Source organism: Terrapene carolina, unplaced genomic scaffold (assembly GCF_002925995.2).
Source record: "Terrapene carolina triunguis isolate 2854851 unplaced genomic scaffold, T_m_triunguis-2.0 Scaffold95, whole genome shotgun sequence".
Lineage (NCBI taxonomy): Eukaryota > Metazoa > Chordata > Testudines > Emydidae > Terrapene > Terrapene triunguis.
The window spans coordinates 1,611,481-1,628,453 of NW_020664446.1; the positions used below are offsets into that span (position 1 = coordinate 1,611,481).

Below are 16,973 nucleotides of genomic sequence, written 5' to 3' on the forward strand. Positions count from 1 at the left end.
GCCCTGCTGCCACCACGTTAGCCCCGCGTCCCCCTCTGCTGCAGGAACCTGCTGGCCAACCCCTTCGACTGTAACTGCCGGCTGGCCTGGCTGGGCGACTGGCTGCGGAGGAGGAAGATCGTCACGGGGAACCCGCGCTGCCAGAACCCCGACTTCCTGCGGCAGATCCCGCTCCAGGACGTGGCCTTCCCCGACTTCAGGTGTGAGGAAGGTAACTCACAGGCGCCATGGGGCTGAGCGGGGGCGGCCGACAAGGGGTCCCCCAGCGGGTGCTTCCCGGCTGGCCACGTCGGGCCCCGCTGCCCCCCGGCACTGGCGGTGCTGACTCCCACCCCAACCTCTCGGGCCTAGCTCTGCCCACATCCAGAGCGTGGCTGAGCAGGGGCTGGGCTGGGACACTACCCGGGGCCCAGGCGTGCGATCCAGCCGGCCGCTGGCTGAGGGCGCGGGTCACGGGGGCACGCACCTGAACCGGATTAGCTCCAGCTGGGGAGTTAACCTCCCAAGCGCGGCAGGGACACAATTATTCTGATTTTTAGCCTTGGTTTGGTTTCGATTAAGGCCACACGAGACTGTAGTGCCGGAGCCCGGAGCCCGTCTGCTCAGTCTCCCAGAGAGACGGTGAAGGGGTGACTTGGTTACGGCTCACAGTATCGCCAAGGGGAACAGGTACTGGAGGCGGGCGCTGCCGTCCAGTCCAGCCGGGGAAGGTCTAACCCGGCCCGGGGCTGGAAGCTGGAGCGAGACGTGGTCAGGCTGGAAAGCAGGCGTGGATCTGTGCCGGGGGGGGGCTGGCGGGGGCTGCGGGCGGGTAGGGACAAGTGACCCGGGCGCAGGTGGATTCTCCAGCGTGGGCAGATGTTTGTCTAGAATCGGCTCTAGGGGCTCTTGGGGGGCAGGCGCAGCGCCTTGGAGTGTGGGAATCTCTGCCCCCAGGATGGGGCGAGAGCCCGGAGCCGGATGGGCCTGTTACTTGCTGTCCCCCACTTTGCAGGCCAGGAGGAGACAGGGTGCGTCCCACGGCCACAGTGCCCTCAGGAGTGCACCTGCCTGGACACGGTCGTTCGCTGCAGCAACAAACACCTCAAGTCGCTGCCCAAGGGGATCCCAAAGAACGTCACTGAGCTGTGAGTAACCCAGGGCTCTCACCGCCCCCCCCCCCCCCCCCCCGGGCTGCGGCTCACGGGGTGGGAGCCTGCGGGGCCGGGCCGGCTGGACACAGGGAGAGCAGGTCAGATTTCCCAGCGGGGGCCGGGAGGAGGGAGCGGGTGACAGTCACAGAACAGCCGAGCCCTCCTGCTGCGGCCGTTCCCCCCGGAGTCCAGGGTGACACCCTGCACGCTCAGGCCAGCTGATCCGCCTGGCATCGCACGCTGCTGCAAGCTCTGCTCTCAGTGACACTGCTGTAAATCCAGAGGCGTTCACCCCGCGGCCCGCGAGCGGAGCCAGGCGTTGGTGTGGAGCTGGAGGTGTGAATTCCCGCCCCAGGAGAGGTGCCCAGCAGGCTGACAACGCCAGCGTCGTGAGGGGGGCTAGCCCTGAGCCAGAGGGGATCCCCCCTCCGCCGCGGCCTGGGAGAGCCCAGTCCTGGTGTCCCAGGGCCCAGCTGGGCCCGGCTGGGCTCGGCCCACGTGGGCGCTGGGTTGAGGTTGCTGCGGGAAGGCCTAGGCCAGACGAAGCTGTTTGGGCTGCTCCAAGGAGGGGGTCAGGGTAGCGCCACGTCCTTCGGCCCCAGAATGCCGCGGGGCGACCAGGTGTGTGACCCGCCTGCCGGGAGTCGGGGGGGCAGGAAACGCAGCTAACGGGGGCTGCACATTAAAGTTCACCCTCCCGTTAGCGGCTGTTCCTGCTCCTGTGACCCCCCCTCCACGCCCCATCATTAAGCAGAAGCAGAACAAACCCTCGTTAGCAATGGGGCGCCCCATGCGCCGGCTGGGACTCTGAGCTCGCCCAGGGCCGTACCCACGGGCCACGCTCCCAGCAGGGCCTGCCGAACTGGCACCAGGCCCCAGCCCCTGTCTGCACCGCGGGGTGAGCAGCCGACCTAGGGCTGCCAACTTCCTACTCGCACTAAACTGAGCCCCCTGCCCTGCCCCCTCTGAGGCCCCGCCCCTCATCCAAGACCCTGCCCCCTCTCACTCCATCCCCCCTCCCTCTGTTGCTCGCTCTCCCCACCCTCATTTTCACTCACTCGCTCATTTTCACCAGGCTGGGGCAGGGGGCTGGGGTGCAGGAGGGGGTGAGGGCTCCGGCTGGGACCGTGGATGAGGGGTTTGGGGTGCAGGAGGGGGCTCCGGGCTGGGGCTGAGGGGTTCGGAGGGCGGGAGGGGGATCAGGGCTGGGGCAGGGGGTTGGGGCCCGGGAGGGGGTAAAGGGCTCAGGCTCCGGGCGGCGCTTACCTCTGGCATCTCCCAGAAGCAGCGGCATGTCCCCCCTCCGGCTCCTACGCGCTGCCCCCACCCGAAGCGCCAGCTCCGCAGCTCCCATTGGCCAGGAACCGCGACTAGCTCACACACATTTCCAGCCTAGCCCACCTTGAGTCTCAGACAGACGCCACACACACGTACACACGTGCACACTCACACACGTGTGCCCCCCTGTGGTCAGAGCGGGACCCTGATCCCCTGTGTGGCTCTGGCAGTGCTCCGCTCGGCACGGTGTCGGGGGGGGGGGTCTCTGCACGGACGGACCCCAGGGCCGAACTGGGCACGGTTGGTGCTGCACCCCTCACGTGAGCCCTGCCCTCTCACTGTCTGTGCGCCGGCCTCCTGAGCCCAGCCCCATCGGTGACAGGCCTTTGTTCTCTCCCGTAGTTACCTGGACGGCAATCAGTTCACGCTGGTCCCCGGAGAGCTCTCCTCCTTCCGATCCCTGCAGCTGGTGTAAGTATCCTGGCCGCGGCGGCAGGGATCCCGTGGGCTGGGCTGGCTGAGACTCGAGCCGCGAAGGCCGGGCAGCGCGGGGGTGGGGGGAGCAAGCAGGCCGCACAGCCTGGAGGCTGTGACAAAGCTGGGATCAGCCCTCGGGGGCTCCTGGCTCCAACCTGCCGCTTCTCTCACTGCGTGCGCGGAAGGTTTCCCAGCTGCTTTCCCACAGGGGGCTGGTGAGGGGCAGGGACCGCGGGGGCCCTTCCAGGCTCTGGCAGGGCGTGTGCTCTAGCAGGCCCAGCTTCTTCTGCCCATTCATCCCCAAATTCACCCCCTCTGCCCCGTCCCCTCCAACCTGTCCCTGTCCCTGTCCTGTCCTTTCCCTGCCCTCGTCCCAGTCCCACATCCCGCTGCACTTTTCTGTTCAGGGCACAGCCCAGCACTTCTGCAGAGCAGCCCCCGGCGGCTCACGTTAAGCACCCAGAAAACCAGGCACACACCATTAGTGGCCCCTTTAAGTGACTTGCCCAGCATCTCACAGGAACTCTGTGGCAGAGGCAGGGACAGACTCCAGTGCTCCAGGGCAGCATTCGACTGCGTTAACCACGGACACTGAGCAATGGTGTAATCACAGACCAAGAGGGGGGCCCCGGGGGCCAGGCGCTCGCCCAGGGCTTGGGCGCCTCTGGCTCTGTCCCCTGCGCTGTGACCAGGAACGGGAACGGGGTGACTTGGGCCCCAGAGGGGAGTATGGGCAGAGGGCAGGCAGACGATGAATGCAGGACCGACCGCGGAGCGCGCCGGTGCTGCAGGGATCGGGGCCATGCTAGTACTGGAGGGAAAATGCGTCTGTACATGGGGGTGAACGAGGGTTGCACAGGCTCTGTTCTGGCGTTTCCTATCGACTCTGCAACTTTCATACTGTTCTTTTAACCCAGTTTTTAGTCCTGCCAGTCCCAGTCTCCTACCACCCAACAGCCCCAGTCCTCTCGGGCCAGGCACACCAGCCTCCTTCCCCCATCTGCTCCTGGGCAGACAGCGTCTTTTTCTCCAGCCTCGTTCTCAGAAATGGCTGAACTGGTTTGGCTGAAACTTTCCCCGAAAATTCAGCCTGAGGCAGCCACCTGGCGAGGAACGTTTCAGCCCACGTGGCTGAAGTTTGGGAAAGTTATAAACAACTGAGAATAAGGGCTTATAATGGGAGGTGTCGGGGAACCTTCCTGGTAGGTGGTGCTCCCAGCCCCTTGTCTGAGAAACCCCACTCCCTTCCCTTTGGAGAAGCCCCCGTAATGCTTGTTCTCCGTCGCCAACCCTAGCCCCCCTCAGGCCCCGGGATGAGCTTCTCAGCCACTGGAGTCTTTGGTCGCGAAGAAGCTCGTAGCTGAGAACTAAAACTCGCTGGATTTGCCGGTGGGCCGCGGGCGCATTGCTCTGCCTTGAGAGGCGAAGCCGCCAGACGGAGGAGCTGTGGGCAATGCACAGCGGCTGGAGCCCACTGTGAATCCAGCCCCTGGCTGCCCATGTGCTAACTCAGTGGTTTGCTGGTCAGAATCCCTCCCTGGGGCTGAGCCAGGAGCCGGCTGGGCTAATCACGCCATGCTGGGACCCCTTGCAAGCCACCCTTTACGACGAGTGGGTCAAATTCTACCCAGGCCCCTGCCCCAGATAAGCCCTGACTTAGTGGTGCACAGGGCAATGCTTCGATGGGCCCATCCCTGCAGTCCCTGGGGGCCTCCCCCCCCTTCCTCCATGCTGCAGTATCCTCACCCCACCCCCACCCCATGCGGCAGGGCCTGGCTGTCATCCCCGCTGAGCTGAGACCCAGCGAGCCTACGGGACTCGCCATGGGGCTCAAAGACTTTACGGCCAGAAGGGACCATCGTGGTCATCTGGTCTGGCCTGGTGCACATCGCAGGGCCCAGAACCTCACCCGCCCGCTCCTGAGATAGACCCCGACCACCGGCTGAGTCACGGACATCCTCAAATTGTGGATTGAAGACGTCAAGTTACACAGAATTCACCATTGACGCTAGTTTAAACCTGAAGGCAAAACCCCCACCAGGGCCTCTGCCAATCTGATCTGGGGGGAAATTCCTTCCCAACCCCAATATGGCGACCAGACCCTGAGCGTGTGGGCAAGACCCAGCAGCCAGACACCTGGGAAAGAATTCACTGTGGTAACTCAGAGCCCTCCCCGTCTAGCGTCCCATCACCGGCTACTAGCCGTCGCTGATTGGCCATTGTGGGCAGTCCCGTCACACCATCCCCCCCACACATGTGGAGCCGATTCAGTGTTTTGCCCCCACGGCTCCCGCTGGGAGGCTGTTCCAGACCCTCACCCCTCTGGGGCTTAGAAACCTTCTCATGTTGAGCCCAAACTTGTTGACGGCCAGTTTGTCTCCATTTGTTCTTGGGGTAAGTCTGTGACGAAGCAGCCAAGTACTTACCCAGCGGAGCAGCCCCGCTCTCCTCCCTAGGGCTTGCGCCCGCCACCCACATGGGGCGAGTGGAACCTGCATCACCCCCCCCGCAAAAATCACACCAGGCCACAAAAAGCCACGACACTGGCTTAGCACCCGTCAGGGTGACCGGTGCCTTTCCTTTGCCTCCTGGTGCCGGCACGGGGAAGTCTCGTTGTCAAGCTTTGCTGTGCAACCCGGAGGGCTGGAAACTACCGTGGCAAAGGGAACGCTCAGCTCAGCGCGTGACTCGGCCGCTGGGGCTTCACGAGAAACACCTGCGGCCAGGAGACTTGCCAGTGTCGTGAGCATTGGCAGCACTCGTTAATCGAGTGGCACGTGGTTAAACTGCCACCGGAAACCGCTTCCTCCTGGAGCTGCCGGCGCGCAGTGTCCCGGGACCCAATGGGCGAGGGGAGCCCGCGGTGGCTAGCAGAGGAATCACACCACCTGTAAGGCACCCAGGGCTGTCCTAGACTGGCCACAGGGGGCGGCATCTCCTACCAAACCACTGTTCCCTCCCACTGCCCCGGCCCCTCGGGCTGCACCCTCCTGGACGTCCCGCGCCCGCCGCGGTGTGTGAAACCAGCCAACGCCACCCCACAGGCTGGGGGAGGCCGAGAGCCCAGCTCCAATTGACACCCTGCTGTGCTCGTGTTTTCCAGTGACCTGAGCAACAACAAGATCAGCTCCCTGAGCAACTCCTCCTTCACCAACATGAGCCAGCTCACCACCCTGTAAGTCCCGGGGCCGCGGGGAGGGGCTGCGGCTCCTGACCCAGCTGAGGGGTGGGCGGGCGAAGGCCAGGAGGTGCTGCAGACAATAGGCCGGGATTGCTGCCGAGGCCTCTGGGCTGTGCAGTCCAGCGGCCGGTTCCTGCACTAAGAAGAACCGTAATTAGCGGCACTGCTAGAGGGCGCCCGAGAGGCTGTGTCCACGGGGTGCCGGGTCTCTGCCGGGGCTGACTAGCGAGACGTCCCGTTAGGTGAATGGCGCGGGAGCGGCCTGGGTGCGTGTCGGCGCTCAGGGAACGTGACCACGTGTTGCTCTCCTCTGCTTCCCCAGGATCCTCAGCTACAACGCCCTGCAGTGCATCCCCCCGCTGGCCTTCGAAGGGCTCCGGGCGCTCCGGCTGCTGTAAGTACGTGCCTCTGCCCGGGCGGTGCCCTGCCCTGCCCTGCTCACAGCACGGGGCCAGGGCGGGGCCCAGCTGGCACCTCCATGGCCCTGTCAGTGGCCTGCTTTGGAGAGGTGCTGAGCACCCACAGCTCCGGGGGGTGAGGTGCGCAGTGTGAGGACGTGTGTCCCGGCTCGGCTCTGCAGCAGGGGGCTGGGGAAGGTGCCAGGCAGACGCTGCGCAGTGCCAGGGGGCGGGGGGCTGCGGAAGGTGCCAGGCGGAGGCTGCGCAGTGCCAGGGGGCGGGGAGGCTGGGGAAGGTGCCAGGCGGAGGCTGTGCAGTGCCAGGGGGCGAGGGGCTGGGGAAGGTGCCAGGCAGAGGCTGTGCAGTGCCAGGGGGCGGGGGGCTGGGGAAGGTGCCAGGGGACGAGGGGCTGGGGAAGGTGCCAGGCAGACGCTGCGCAGTGCCAGGGGGCGAGGGGCTGGGGAAGGTGCCGGGTGGACACTGCGCAGTGCCAGGGGACGGGGGGTGGAGGCGGGTGAGGGGCGGGGCTGCTGCCATGAGCCCTGGGCTCCTGCTCCGCTGACTCCAGGTGGATGTAGCCTGAGTGTCTAAGCTGCCTGGGTGTCCCCCCGGGCCCCGCGCTGGGCGGGCGCGTGCCTGGCTCTGATGGAAATGCACAGGCTGCCCCGGTGGCGCACTCTGGCCCTGTGTTGGCATTAGCCTTGATCCCAAGCTGCCGGTGCCCTCTGGGCTCAGAGCCTCTTGTTCCCGCAGGTCTCTGCACGGCAACGACATCTCCAGCCTGCCAGAGGGCATCTTCGCCGACGTCACCTCCTTGTCCCACCTGTGAGTAGCTCCCTGCGCCCGGCTGCCCCGGGAAGGCCCCACGGTGCCGGGCTGGGCTCCCCGGAGAGCCCAGAGCTCGCAGACGGACCCCAAAGGGCAGGAGACAGTCACTGCCGGGGGGCGGGGCGGGGGGTCTTTCCTTCTGGGGTCAGCGGCGTCAGACCACACCTGGGGCAGGTTCCAGCTTCTCTCTGCAGCCTGGCGGGCGAGACGTGGCCAAGGCCTTGCCCTCACCACCATGTGAGCTGTGCCGCGAGTGCCTTCCCGGCTCTCTGGCCGTGTTACGCGGGGCTCTCAGCACGAGCTGGCTGGGGCGGGAACTCGAGTGCCGCTGACGTGGGACCCAGTAAGTGCAAAGGGGACCCGGCTGCTCCGTGCTGCTGGCGTGCGCCAATTCCCCTGCGCAGCGGGGCCGTGCGGCTGCCCTCACTCCGGGCGACTCGGGACCAGCTCTCTGGCTCCAACAGCGGCTGGGATCCCCCGGCAAACCCCTGGCATCGGGAGCCTCGCTGTGGAATGACGCGGGCCAGTGCCCCGGCCTCTGGGGCCTTTCGAATTCCAGAGCAGGGCTCCCAGCCGGGGGGCGAGAAGTGCTGCCCTGGGAGCAGGGTCTGCGATGCCCCCGAACACCCCTGGCAGCCCCCGCGCAGCTTCCCGCCGGTCCCCGGGGTGGCCGGGCATCCGCACTGGCCCAGGACAGCCAGCCCCTGATCAGGGCACCCGTCGGCTACAGGAGAGACCTCAGCAGGCAGGCAGCCAAGGGCCGAAACCCCCGGAAGTGCCTGGGCCTCACACGTCCTGACATGCCCTGGGGCACGGCCTGGCCAGCAGCCTCCGAGAGCGCTAGGAGGGGAGACCCGGGGGGGTGCTCAGGGAATGGCTCCCAGGAGCCGGGACTGTCTCCGTCCCAGGGCACCTTGCAGCAGTCAGGGCCGAGCCGAGACAGGCAGGGACGCTACTCGCCTGGCTCCGGGGAATGGGGGGCTCCCGCCTGCCCAGCCGGGGTTGGACCTGCTCCCGGCGCTGGTGCTGGATTTGTGGGAGCGGTGTGCCCCCTGGAGGAGGTGTCTTGGCACTGCACCCTTGTCTTCCCCACACCCGCGGGTGGCGGGAGAACCAGCAGCTCCCAGTGAGCGCCAGCCCTGGGCATTGGCCCTGCCAGCTTGGCCTCACTCAGCCCAGGGGCTGCGAAGGGAGCAGGGCCAGGCGGGCTCGTCCCGCCCCGGGGCCAGGGGCCAGGTCTCGCTGACTGGCCTTTGCTCTTGTCTCCCCTGTGCAGCGCCATCGGGGCCAACCCCCTGTACTGCGACTGCCACCTGCGCTGGCTCTCGGGCTGGGTCAAAACAAGCTACAAGGAGCCTGGCATCGCCCGCTGCGCCGGCCCGCCCGACATGGAAGGCAAGCTGCTACTCACCACCCCGGCCAAGAAGTTTGAGTGCCAAGGTGAGGGGCCCATTCAGCACCTGGTCACTGGGGGCTGCGCCCGGCGCGTGGGCACGGACAGGGTCCCATGGACTCTGACCCCTGCCCTGCCCTGGCTGCCATCCCTCGCGGGCTAACGCCGGAGCAAATGGGCTGGTTGGGGGTTGCTGCGGGCAGGGGATCGTGTGCCGCAGTGGGTCACATGCAGGGCTGGGACCCAGGGGATCCTGAGCCCTATACCCAGCTCTGAGACCCCTTCTTCATGTGACAAAGCCCCTACCCAACGCTGTGCCTCAGTTTCCCTCTGCTGATCCTGACCAGCCTCCTGGGCTGGGGCGAGAGTCAGAGACGCTAGGGCCAGGAGGGACCCTGCCGAGCAGCCCATCTGACGACCTGCACAGCACAGGCCGGAGAATCTGCCCTGGATTCTGCCTCCAGCCCAGTCGCACTGGAGTACGTCTACCCCTGACCGCAGCGGGCCGGGCTCAGCCCACTGGGGCTCGCAGCGCTAAGCACGGCTGCAGCCCAGGTTCCGGGACCTCCTCCCCTCATGGGATCCCAGAGCCCAGACGTCTCCCCAGCAGTTTTCCAGCCCCGCCGGCGGAGAGAGGTTGTCTGGTTGCTGGGTGGACGTACCCCTGGCTGAGCTGGAGTCCAGCCCCGGTCCCTCGGCGTGCTGCTCTGGCGTTAATTCCCTGCCGGGTGGAAATGGGGTTCCCCTTCGTTCTAGTCAGAACGGGTCTGGCTTCAGCTCTGGCTGCTGGCTCTGGCTCGGCCCCGCCCTAGCGTGTCAGGGCTCCCTGGCCAATGCGGTGCCGGGCACAGGGGCTGTGCCGGGAAAGGTGCCTGGCTTCAGAAGGGCAGCTCTGCTCCCTGAGCGATGCCAGGGGCTGCCAGGGCCTGGCTCGAACTGTCTGTGACTCGCGACTCCTGGCCCACGCCGGCCAGTGGGCTTGGGGCCAATCTGGCCGTTGCCCCGAGACCACAGAGGGGCCCTTTGGGGTCGGTCAGCAACCGAGTGTCTGAGAAATGAACCCCCCTCGCTAGGCCAGGAACGCCCCCCCTCGCGGCCTGCTGGGGAGACGAGCCCATTTTAACCCCTCGGCCCCGGAGCCAGCCCACACTGCACTGACCAAACAGGGCTTGAAGGAAAAGAGCCGGAAGGAAACCCAGCGCGGCCGCTGCTGCTGGGCAGGCCTGGAGCTGAGACAGCCCCCACCAGGCATGGGCCCTGCTTCAGCCCGGCGGGTCAGCGCTGCCCAGGACTGGCAGGGATGGAAACTTAGCCGCTCAGCCTAGCCAGAGCTCCCGTTCGATGGGCTCCAGGCTCGGTGTGGACGTGCTAGTGGCTGGGGGCCATTGCAAACGAGAACCCCACAAACCGGCCTGGGCACACGGGGACTGGGGCAGGAGCTGGCTGGCTGGTCGATCCCCAAACATGACTGACCGGGGGATCGGCATGGGGCGGGCATCTTGCCAGTGGAGGCCCGCGGGGAGGGGTTCTTGGCCCTACACTGTGTAACGTCTGTATCAGTGACCCACAAACACGGGCACTAGCCCAGGTGTGCGGTGACTTGGCGAGCTGGGGACCCCAGGGGAGCAACACAACGCTCAGAGGGGTCGATACCCTGAGCGCTGAGGAAAGGAAAGGCTAAAAACTGGATGTGTTCAAGCTGGAGACAAGACTGGGGAGTGGGGGGACCTGACAGCCTACAACCATGCGCAGGGCTGTTCTAAAGGGACGGGGATCAGTTCCCCATGTCCACTGCAGGCCGGACAAGCAGCAATGGGATTAACCTGCAGCCGGGGATTTCGGTTTGGGATTCGGAAAACGAACGCTCAGGGCAGCGACGCTCTGGGCCAGCTCCCAAGGGAGGATGTGGGATCCCCATCGTGGGGGTTTTAAGGCAGGTTAGACACACGCCTGGCAGGGCTGGTCTAGGTGACTTGGCCTCGCTGCCCTCAAGGTCCCGAGAGGTCTGTGATTCTGTGTCTGGGTTTCATACGGCTCTGTAACACCACAGCTGGGCACAAAGTCTCGGCCCTTCTCACCCGATGGGGGACTCCGTCCTGGGAAGCAGCGACGCTGAAAAAGACAAGGGTCAGGGTGGACCATCAGCTGAACAGGATCTCCCAGTGTGAGGCCAGAAGGGCCAGTGCGACCCTGGGCTGCGTGAACAGGGCACTCGAGAAGGAGCAGAGAGGTTATTTTCCCTTTGGATTTGGCCCTGGTGCGACCGCTGCTGGGATCCTGTGGCCAGTTCTGGTGCCCACAGTGCAAGAGGGATGTTGATAGATTGGAGGGGTCAGAGAAGAGCCACGGGAATGATTAAAGGATTAGAAAACCTGCCTGATAGTGACAGGCCAAGGAGCTCGATCTCTTCATCTTAACGAGATGGCTAAGGGTTGACCTGATCCCAGTCTGCAGCACCTGCCTTGGGAGCAGGTATTTAACCCCGGGCGCTGCAGTCCAGCCGAGGAAGGTCTCACACGGGCCAGTGGCTGGACGTTGAGGCTAGACGCGCAGACGGGAAACACGGCGTTGCTTTACCAGTGAGAGTAACTAGCCACCAGAACGCGTTACCCAGCTCGGGCGGATTCTCCATCGCTGGCCATGGGCGGTTTCTCTAAACGCTCTGGCCTGGTGCAGAGCGCAATGAATACAGGGCCATTGCGTGGCTCGTGCTGTGCAGAGCGCAGACGAGATGATCACAGGGCTCCTGGCCATGGACTCTCTGAGTCTGGTTCAGGGGCTGGAAATCTGCCACAGGGTGAGAGGCTGCTGGAGCTCCGGCTGCTCAGTGTCTGATGGCTGGGGGGTGGCTTGATCCCGGTCTGTAAGTGTCGCCCTGGGGAGGAGAAGTTTGGCTAGGGACAGCCCTGCTGCCGACCACGCTGGAGCCAGACGCCCATTTAACAGGGAGGGTAATTAACCATTGGCCCCTCCCAGGGCCTGGGGCGGGTTCTCCGTCCCTGGAGGCTTTTCATCAGTCGGCTCTCTCTGAACCAGTTCCAGGAGCTCGGGGCTGGACCAAGGGGCCTTGGGGAGGGGCCCTGGCCTGGGTTGTGCTGGCGGTCAGACTGGGCAATCATACTGGCCTTAGGCCCTTGCTCCGGCCCATTGCAGCCGGCGGCTGAGTGCGGGGAGCTGCCCAGCTGTGCTCCAGGGACGGTCATGCTGCGCTCGGCGCCGGCTGCCTGGCCCGGTGGTCGAACACCTCCCTGCCTAGCCCAGCCGTGCTGCACTGGCTGGCTCCTGGCTTAGCCGGCCCTGGGAGCACGGCCCCAAGGCCAAAGCGCCCTGGCTCAAACGGCGGCCGCGCCTGTGTCTCCGCGCCAGGCGCCTGCTGCCAGCACCTGCCCCCCCGCATGGTCACACGCTGCCAGTGGGTCCAGGGACCCTCCCTCGTTACTGTCGGGACCTTCCCCTGCCAGGTCCGCCGGCCCTGAGCATCCAGGCCAAGTGTGACCCCTGCCTCTCCAGCCCGTGCCAGAACCAAGGCACCTGCCACAGTGACCCGCTGGCCGCCTACCGCTGCACCTGCCCCAGCGGGTACAAGGTGAGCAGGGGTGGGGTCTCCTGGGCGGGTGCACGGGGCTTTCGTTCGCTGTCACAGCTTCCCGCTGCATGGCACGGGCAGCAAGACGTGAGCAGGAGCCCAGGGCTCTGCCAACAGCCCAAATCGGCGGGGAGGGCACTCGCACCCACTGCCTGCGGGCTCAGCTGCTGCCCCCCGATCCTGGCAGCGGGGGACGGGACAGGGACCTCGCGGCCTGTACTGTGTGACCAGCTCCTAGCTTTGAGCTCTCCGTCCCCAGGGCAAAGACTGCGAGGAGCCCGTGGACAGCTGCTCCAGCAGCCCCTGTGCCAACGGCGGGACCTGCCAGCCCCCGGAGCGGGAGGGGGCCGGGTTCACGTGAGTGCGAGCGTGGGGGGTTACGGCTGTGGGGCCCCTGGAGGTGGGGCACCAGGGGACGGTGCTGGGCGCCCACGCAGGGCCGGGTGATGCCCAGCCCAGGGTCGTGTGATGCTGCACCGTGGCTCCCAGGGTGGATCTGGGGCCGGCGTGGCTGGGGTTCCCGGCTCCCCTCCCCACGCACACCCCCCGGGCCGGAGCAGACCGTCTGGAGACCTGCCGCGGGACGGCTCAGTGCAGCGGGGATGGTCTGTGCGGCCGGCTCCCAGGGCGCGTCCCCTAGAGCTGCGGTCGGAGTCTCTCCAAGGGGCTGCGAGCACTTGGCAAGCCGCAGGGCCCCGCCGGGAGCGAGGGGGAGACTTTGCATTTAACCACCTGCAGCTGGGCGGGCGCGTGTGCGCATGGGCTGCGCCTGCAGCGTGAGACCTGGGCCCGGCGGCCTTGTCCAAGCTCACAGAGCCCATCCGGGGGGCTGGGATCCTGCGGGCTGGATGGGGGGGCGGGAGCGGGGAGATGCTGAAGAAGGCGCAGCGAGGAACTGGGAGGTCATGATGCAGCCCCTGGGGCCATGTGGCAGGGAGACTGGGTGCCCCCCCTCTCCCATCCCTGCATCTGCTCTGCTCCGTGTCGAGCGGCCCCTCTCCATCCCTCAGACAGGACCCCCCATGCCGCCGGGCCCAGCCGCTCGCCCTCTTCCCCCGTGGATGAGAGCGTGGCTTAGGGAGCCGAGTGCCGGGGCAGGTGCCCGGGCGTGATTCCCTTTGAGCTCCTGAGTCCAAGCAGGTCTGTGTGCCAGGCCAGTCCCTGCGGGCGGGGGCCCAGCCGGGCGCAGGAGCCAGCCCTGGGAGCGGGGCTCACGCACTCCCAACGGGAAGCTGGAGGCCGCGTGGTCTCTTCCCGCGCCCCAGAGAAACGCCCCGTCACTCGCTGCGGAGGGAGGGAGCCAATGGGCCCCCGGGAAGCGTGGCACAGCAGCCCTGCCCCCCGCGTGCCCACCCCCCCCCGGACACCAGCGCCCACGCTGGATGGCCTCAGCCCGTCGCCACGGCAACCCAGCCTCCGCGCCAGCCAGCCTGGCCCTTGGGGGTTTGCAGAGCTCACCAAGCAGGCGCTGAGCTGGGGCTGCCGGAGGCTCCGGGCACGGCCAGCCAAGGGGGAGGGGCCCAGGGCCCACACCAAATCCTTTGTGTCAGCCAGCCACCCCTAGCCTCCTTTGCACACACACGTGCAACACGCACATGCATGTTGCACCCATCTACACATGTGCAGTGTGTGCACACACCAGCAACACGCACAGGCATGTGCACGTGCACATGCACTCACACGCACACACCGTGCACACGCACACACGGTGCACATGCACTCACATGGTGCACATGCACACGCACTCACATGCCTATGCATGTGCACTCACATGCACACACGGTGCACGTGCACACGCACTTGCATGCACACACGGTGCACACACACACTCACATGCACACGCACTCACGCACATGCATGTGCACTTGCACATGCACTCACATGCACACACTGTGCACTCACACACACACTGCACATGCACTCACGCACATGCATGTGCACTTGCACACGCACACACTGTGCACTTGCACATGCACTCACACGCACACAGTGTGCATGTGCATATGTCCACACTGGCAGTGACGCGAGCTGACGCTGAGCAGAGATTTCGGGCCAGGCAGGTTCTTGGAACTGCGCGTTTTGGTGCTTCCCAGTAATTCATTCCCTAACGGCTTCCTCTCTCCTGGGGCGCTGAACACGGGCCCAGCTCATGCTGGGGCGTCCTGTGAAACCATCCCCTGCTCCCGCCCCTTTACAACCACGGGCCTCCCAGCTGGCCCTGAGACCGGCCCGGGATTGGGTGCATCCCGGGCTGGGGCCCGTGCAGAGCCCGTCCTGGGTGCCCGCTGATCGGCGCGGTGCCGCAGCAAAGGGCACCAGGCCCCAGGGAGCTTCCTGCAGCAGGCGAAGCCCAACCCATTCCTGGAGCCTCTCCTGGCCCGATCCCCTTTGCAGCTCTGCGCCAGTACAGCGCTAGCGGGTGCTGGGCACAGCGTTTACTCACCAGCATTGCCACAGCCATGCCATGGGCCTGGCGGGGGTTCCTGGCTGCAGCCGGGACTCCTGGGGTCTGCCCATGCCTGGCTCTGGTCGGGAGGGGGCTAGAGCACAGGACTCCTGGGTCCCGCCCCGAGGGATTGCGCGCTGCCTTGGGGCGTTTCCTGGGGCACGTCTCCTCGCCGCTCTGGGCGTCGGTTCCCCCGGGGATGGAGGGGTCCCCCTCTCACAGAGCGGTACGGGGTCAAAGGCAGCCGTGTCTGCAAAGGGTGCAGGCTCCCTTGGACAGGAGGTGCTGCCCCGGCCCCCTGGGCTTCGCTTGCTCCATTGAGTGTGTGTGTGTGTGTGTGTGTGTGCGTGCGTGCGCTGTTCCGTGCCAGCTGAGCCGTGGGGCTAGCCGGGCGGCTGGGACTGTGGTGTTACCTGTGGGTTGTTTTCCTCCCCGCCTGCCAGGTGCCTTTGTGCAGCAGGATTCGAGGGGCCGACCTGCAGCGCCATCACCGACGCCTGTCAGGACCAGGCCTGTGCCAACGGGGGCACCTGCGTGCCTGGGCTCGGAAACGCCACCTGTCTGTGCCAGCCCCACTACACAGGTAAGGGGCCGGGCAGCCTCTGGGCCGCCAGGGGACAGCCCACCTGGGAATCGGCCTCCGAGGTCCCCAGCCGGGCACTGTCTGGGTGGAAGGGCCCGGAGCCCCTTCCCCAGGAGGAGAACGCTCTCCCTGGCCCCGTACACATCTGTCTGTCTGCCCCCCACAGCCAGCCGTGCCGCTCCCGCCCGCTCACCTGAGCTAGGCTGAGCACCCAGCCGCTGGAGCCGACAGGCAGCCACTGGCCCTGCTGCTGGTCAGTTGCTGACGTCCGGTGTCCCAGCCCATGCCTGTGGGAGCCGGGCGCAGGCCCCGGGCTGGGTCCCGCTGCTTGTGCCAGAGACGCTCCGGCTAGCACAGGCCAGGCCTCCGTGCAGCACCATGGGCCCTGGCAGCATCTCCCTGCCCTGGAGCCGAATGGGCAAGGTGGGGCGGGGAGGCCTGGCTGGGCACCAGAGGGAACTGCCTGGAGAGCACGTGGCCTGGGGACCGTCTCTGCCAGGCTGCGGTGCCCTGTGCTCGTCGCCCGCACAGACCCACCCGCATGCGCCCCGTGGCCGTGGGGACAGCGCCCAGGCCCCAGCGGTGACGCAGGGGCCCTGGCTGCACCTTCCTTCCGTCTCGCTGAGCCAGGGCCCCGGGGGAGCAGGAAGGGGCCATGCTGGCACTGCCCACCCCAGCAGCGCTGAGCCTGGCCTCTCCCCTCCCTTGTCCAGGACGGGCCTGCGAGGAACTGCTGGATCTCTGCTCCGTGGAGCTCAGCCCCTGCCCGCACGGTGCCCAGTGCGTCGTCACCGCCGAGGGGCCCCGGTGAGTACCCGCCCACGAAGGGTTAAGCCCCCCTGTTCCCAGCCCGTTGCCCAAGACATGTCACGGTCGTGGGCACGAGCCCAGAGACCCCCAGGCATGGGGGAGGGGCAGTGTCTGAATTGGGACCCCGCTCGCCGTTGTGCTGGGGCTGCCCGCCGGGCCGCAGAGGGCAGCGCTGGGGCTGGGGCACCGGCTGCTCAGAGGGGCAGAGCCATGAGCCATGGACCCGCAGCCGGGGGACACCTGGGTGCCGAGCGCCTTTGGCCTGGCCCCCGTCTGGACGTCCCTGTGGGGCGGTTTGCCCTGGTGCCGGAGGGCCCGGGCACAGACCCCCTCGTGCTGGGAGCAGGGACGTCCCAACAGACACTGCCCGACCTGCTGCCCTGTGCGCCCTGGCGTCTGGCCTGCGTTCCGGGGCTGGGACTCATGCTGCTCTGGGGCCGGCCAGCGCCGACCGCTCCGGGGCCCTGGGGCACGACAGCCGCTGAGAGCCAAAGGATCTCCCGACGCGGAGTGTGGAGCCCGGCAGAGCCTGAGGGGCAGCGTCAGCTCCGCCATGTCCCCATGGGCGGGAGGGGGAGCTGTGCTGGCACGGGGCGGGGTCTAGGCAGTGCTCAAGCACAGGGACAGTGGGGCCTACCCCTGCCCTGCCCGGAGCTGGGTTGTGGGATTTCTGGGCTCTGCCCGGAGCTGGGCTGTGGGATCTCTGGGCTCTGCCCGGAGCTGGGCTGTGGGATCTCTGGGCCCTGCCCGGAGCTGGGCTGCGGGAGCCGGTGGATCTCTGGGCTCGTCGGAGCCGCACGAGGCACCTTCCCTCAGGCCTGGTCTACACTAGGACTTTAATTCGGATTTAGCTGCCTTAA

At 66.6% G+C, this 16,973-nt stretch overlaps 1 protein-coding gene across 1 annotated transcript in view; it reads left to right on the plus strand.

The window, feature by feature from the left end:
* Positions 1-16,973, plus strand: part of SLIT1 (slit guidance ligand 1) — a 126,726-nt gene that overhangs the window by 102,609 nt on the left and 7,144 nt on the right. Inside the window, exons 10-20 of the mRNA XM_029911358.1 lie at positions 45-211; positions 995-1,127; positions 2,814-2,882; positions 5,992-6,063; positions 6,392-6,463; positions 7,221-7,292; positions 8,572-8,735; positions 12,150-12,274; positions 12,534-12,631; positions 15,164-15,303; positions 16,017-16,110. Of these exons, the coding sequence (XP_029767218.1) occupies positions 45-211; positions 995-1,127; positions 2,814-2,882; positions 5,992-6,063; positions 6,392-6,463; positions 7,221-7,292; positions 8,572-8,735; positions 12,150-12,274; positions 12,534-12,631; positions 15,164-15,303; positions 16,017-16,110 (1,206 nt within the window). The remainder of the gene's footprint in view (positions 1-44; positions 212-994; positions 1,128-2,813; positions 2,883-5,991; positions 6,064-6,391; positions 6,464-7,220; positions 7,293-8,571; positions 8,736-12,149; positions 12,275-12,533; positions 12,632-15,163; positions 15,304-16,016; positions 16,111-16,973) is intronic.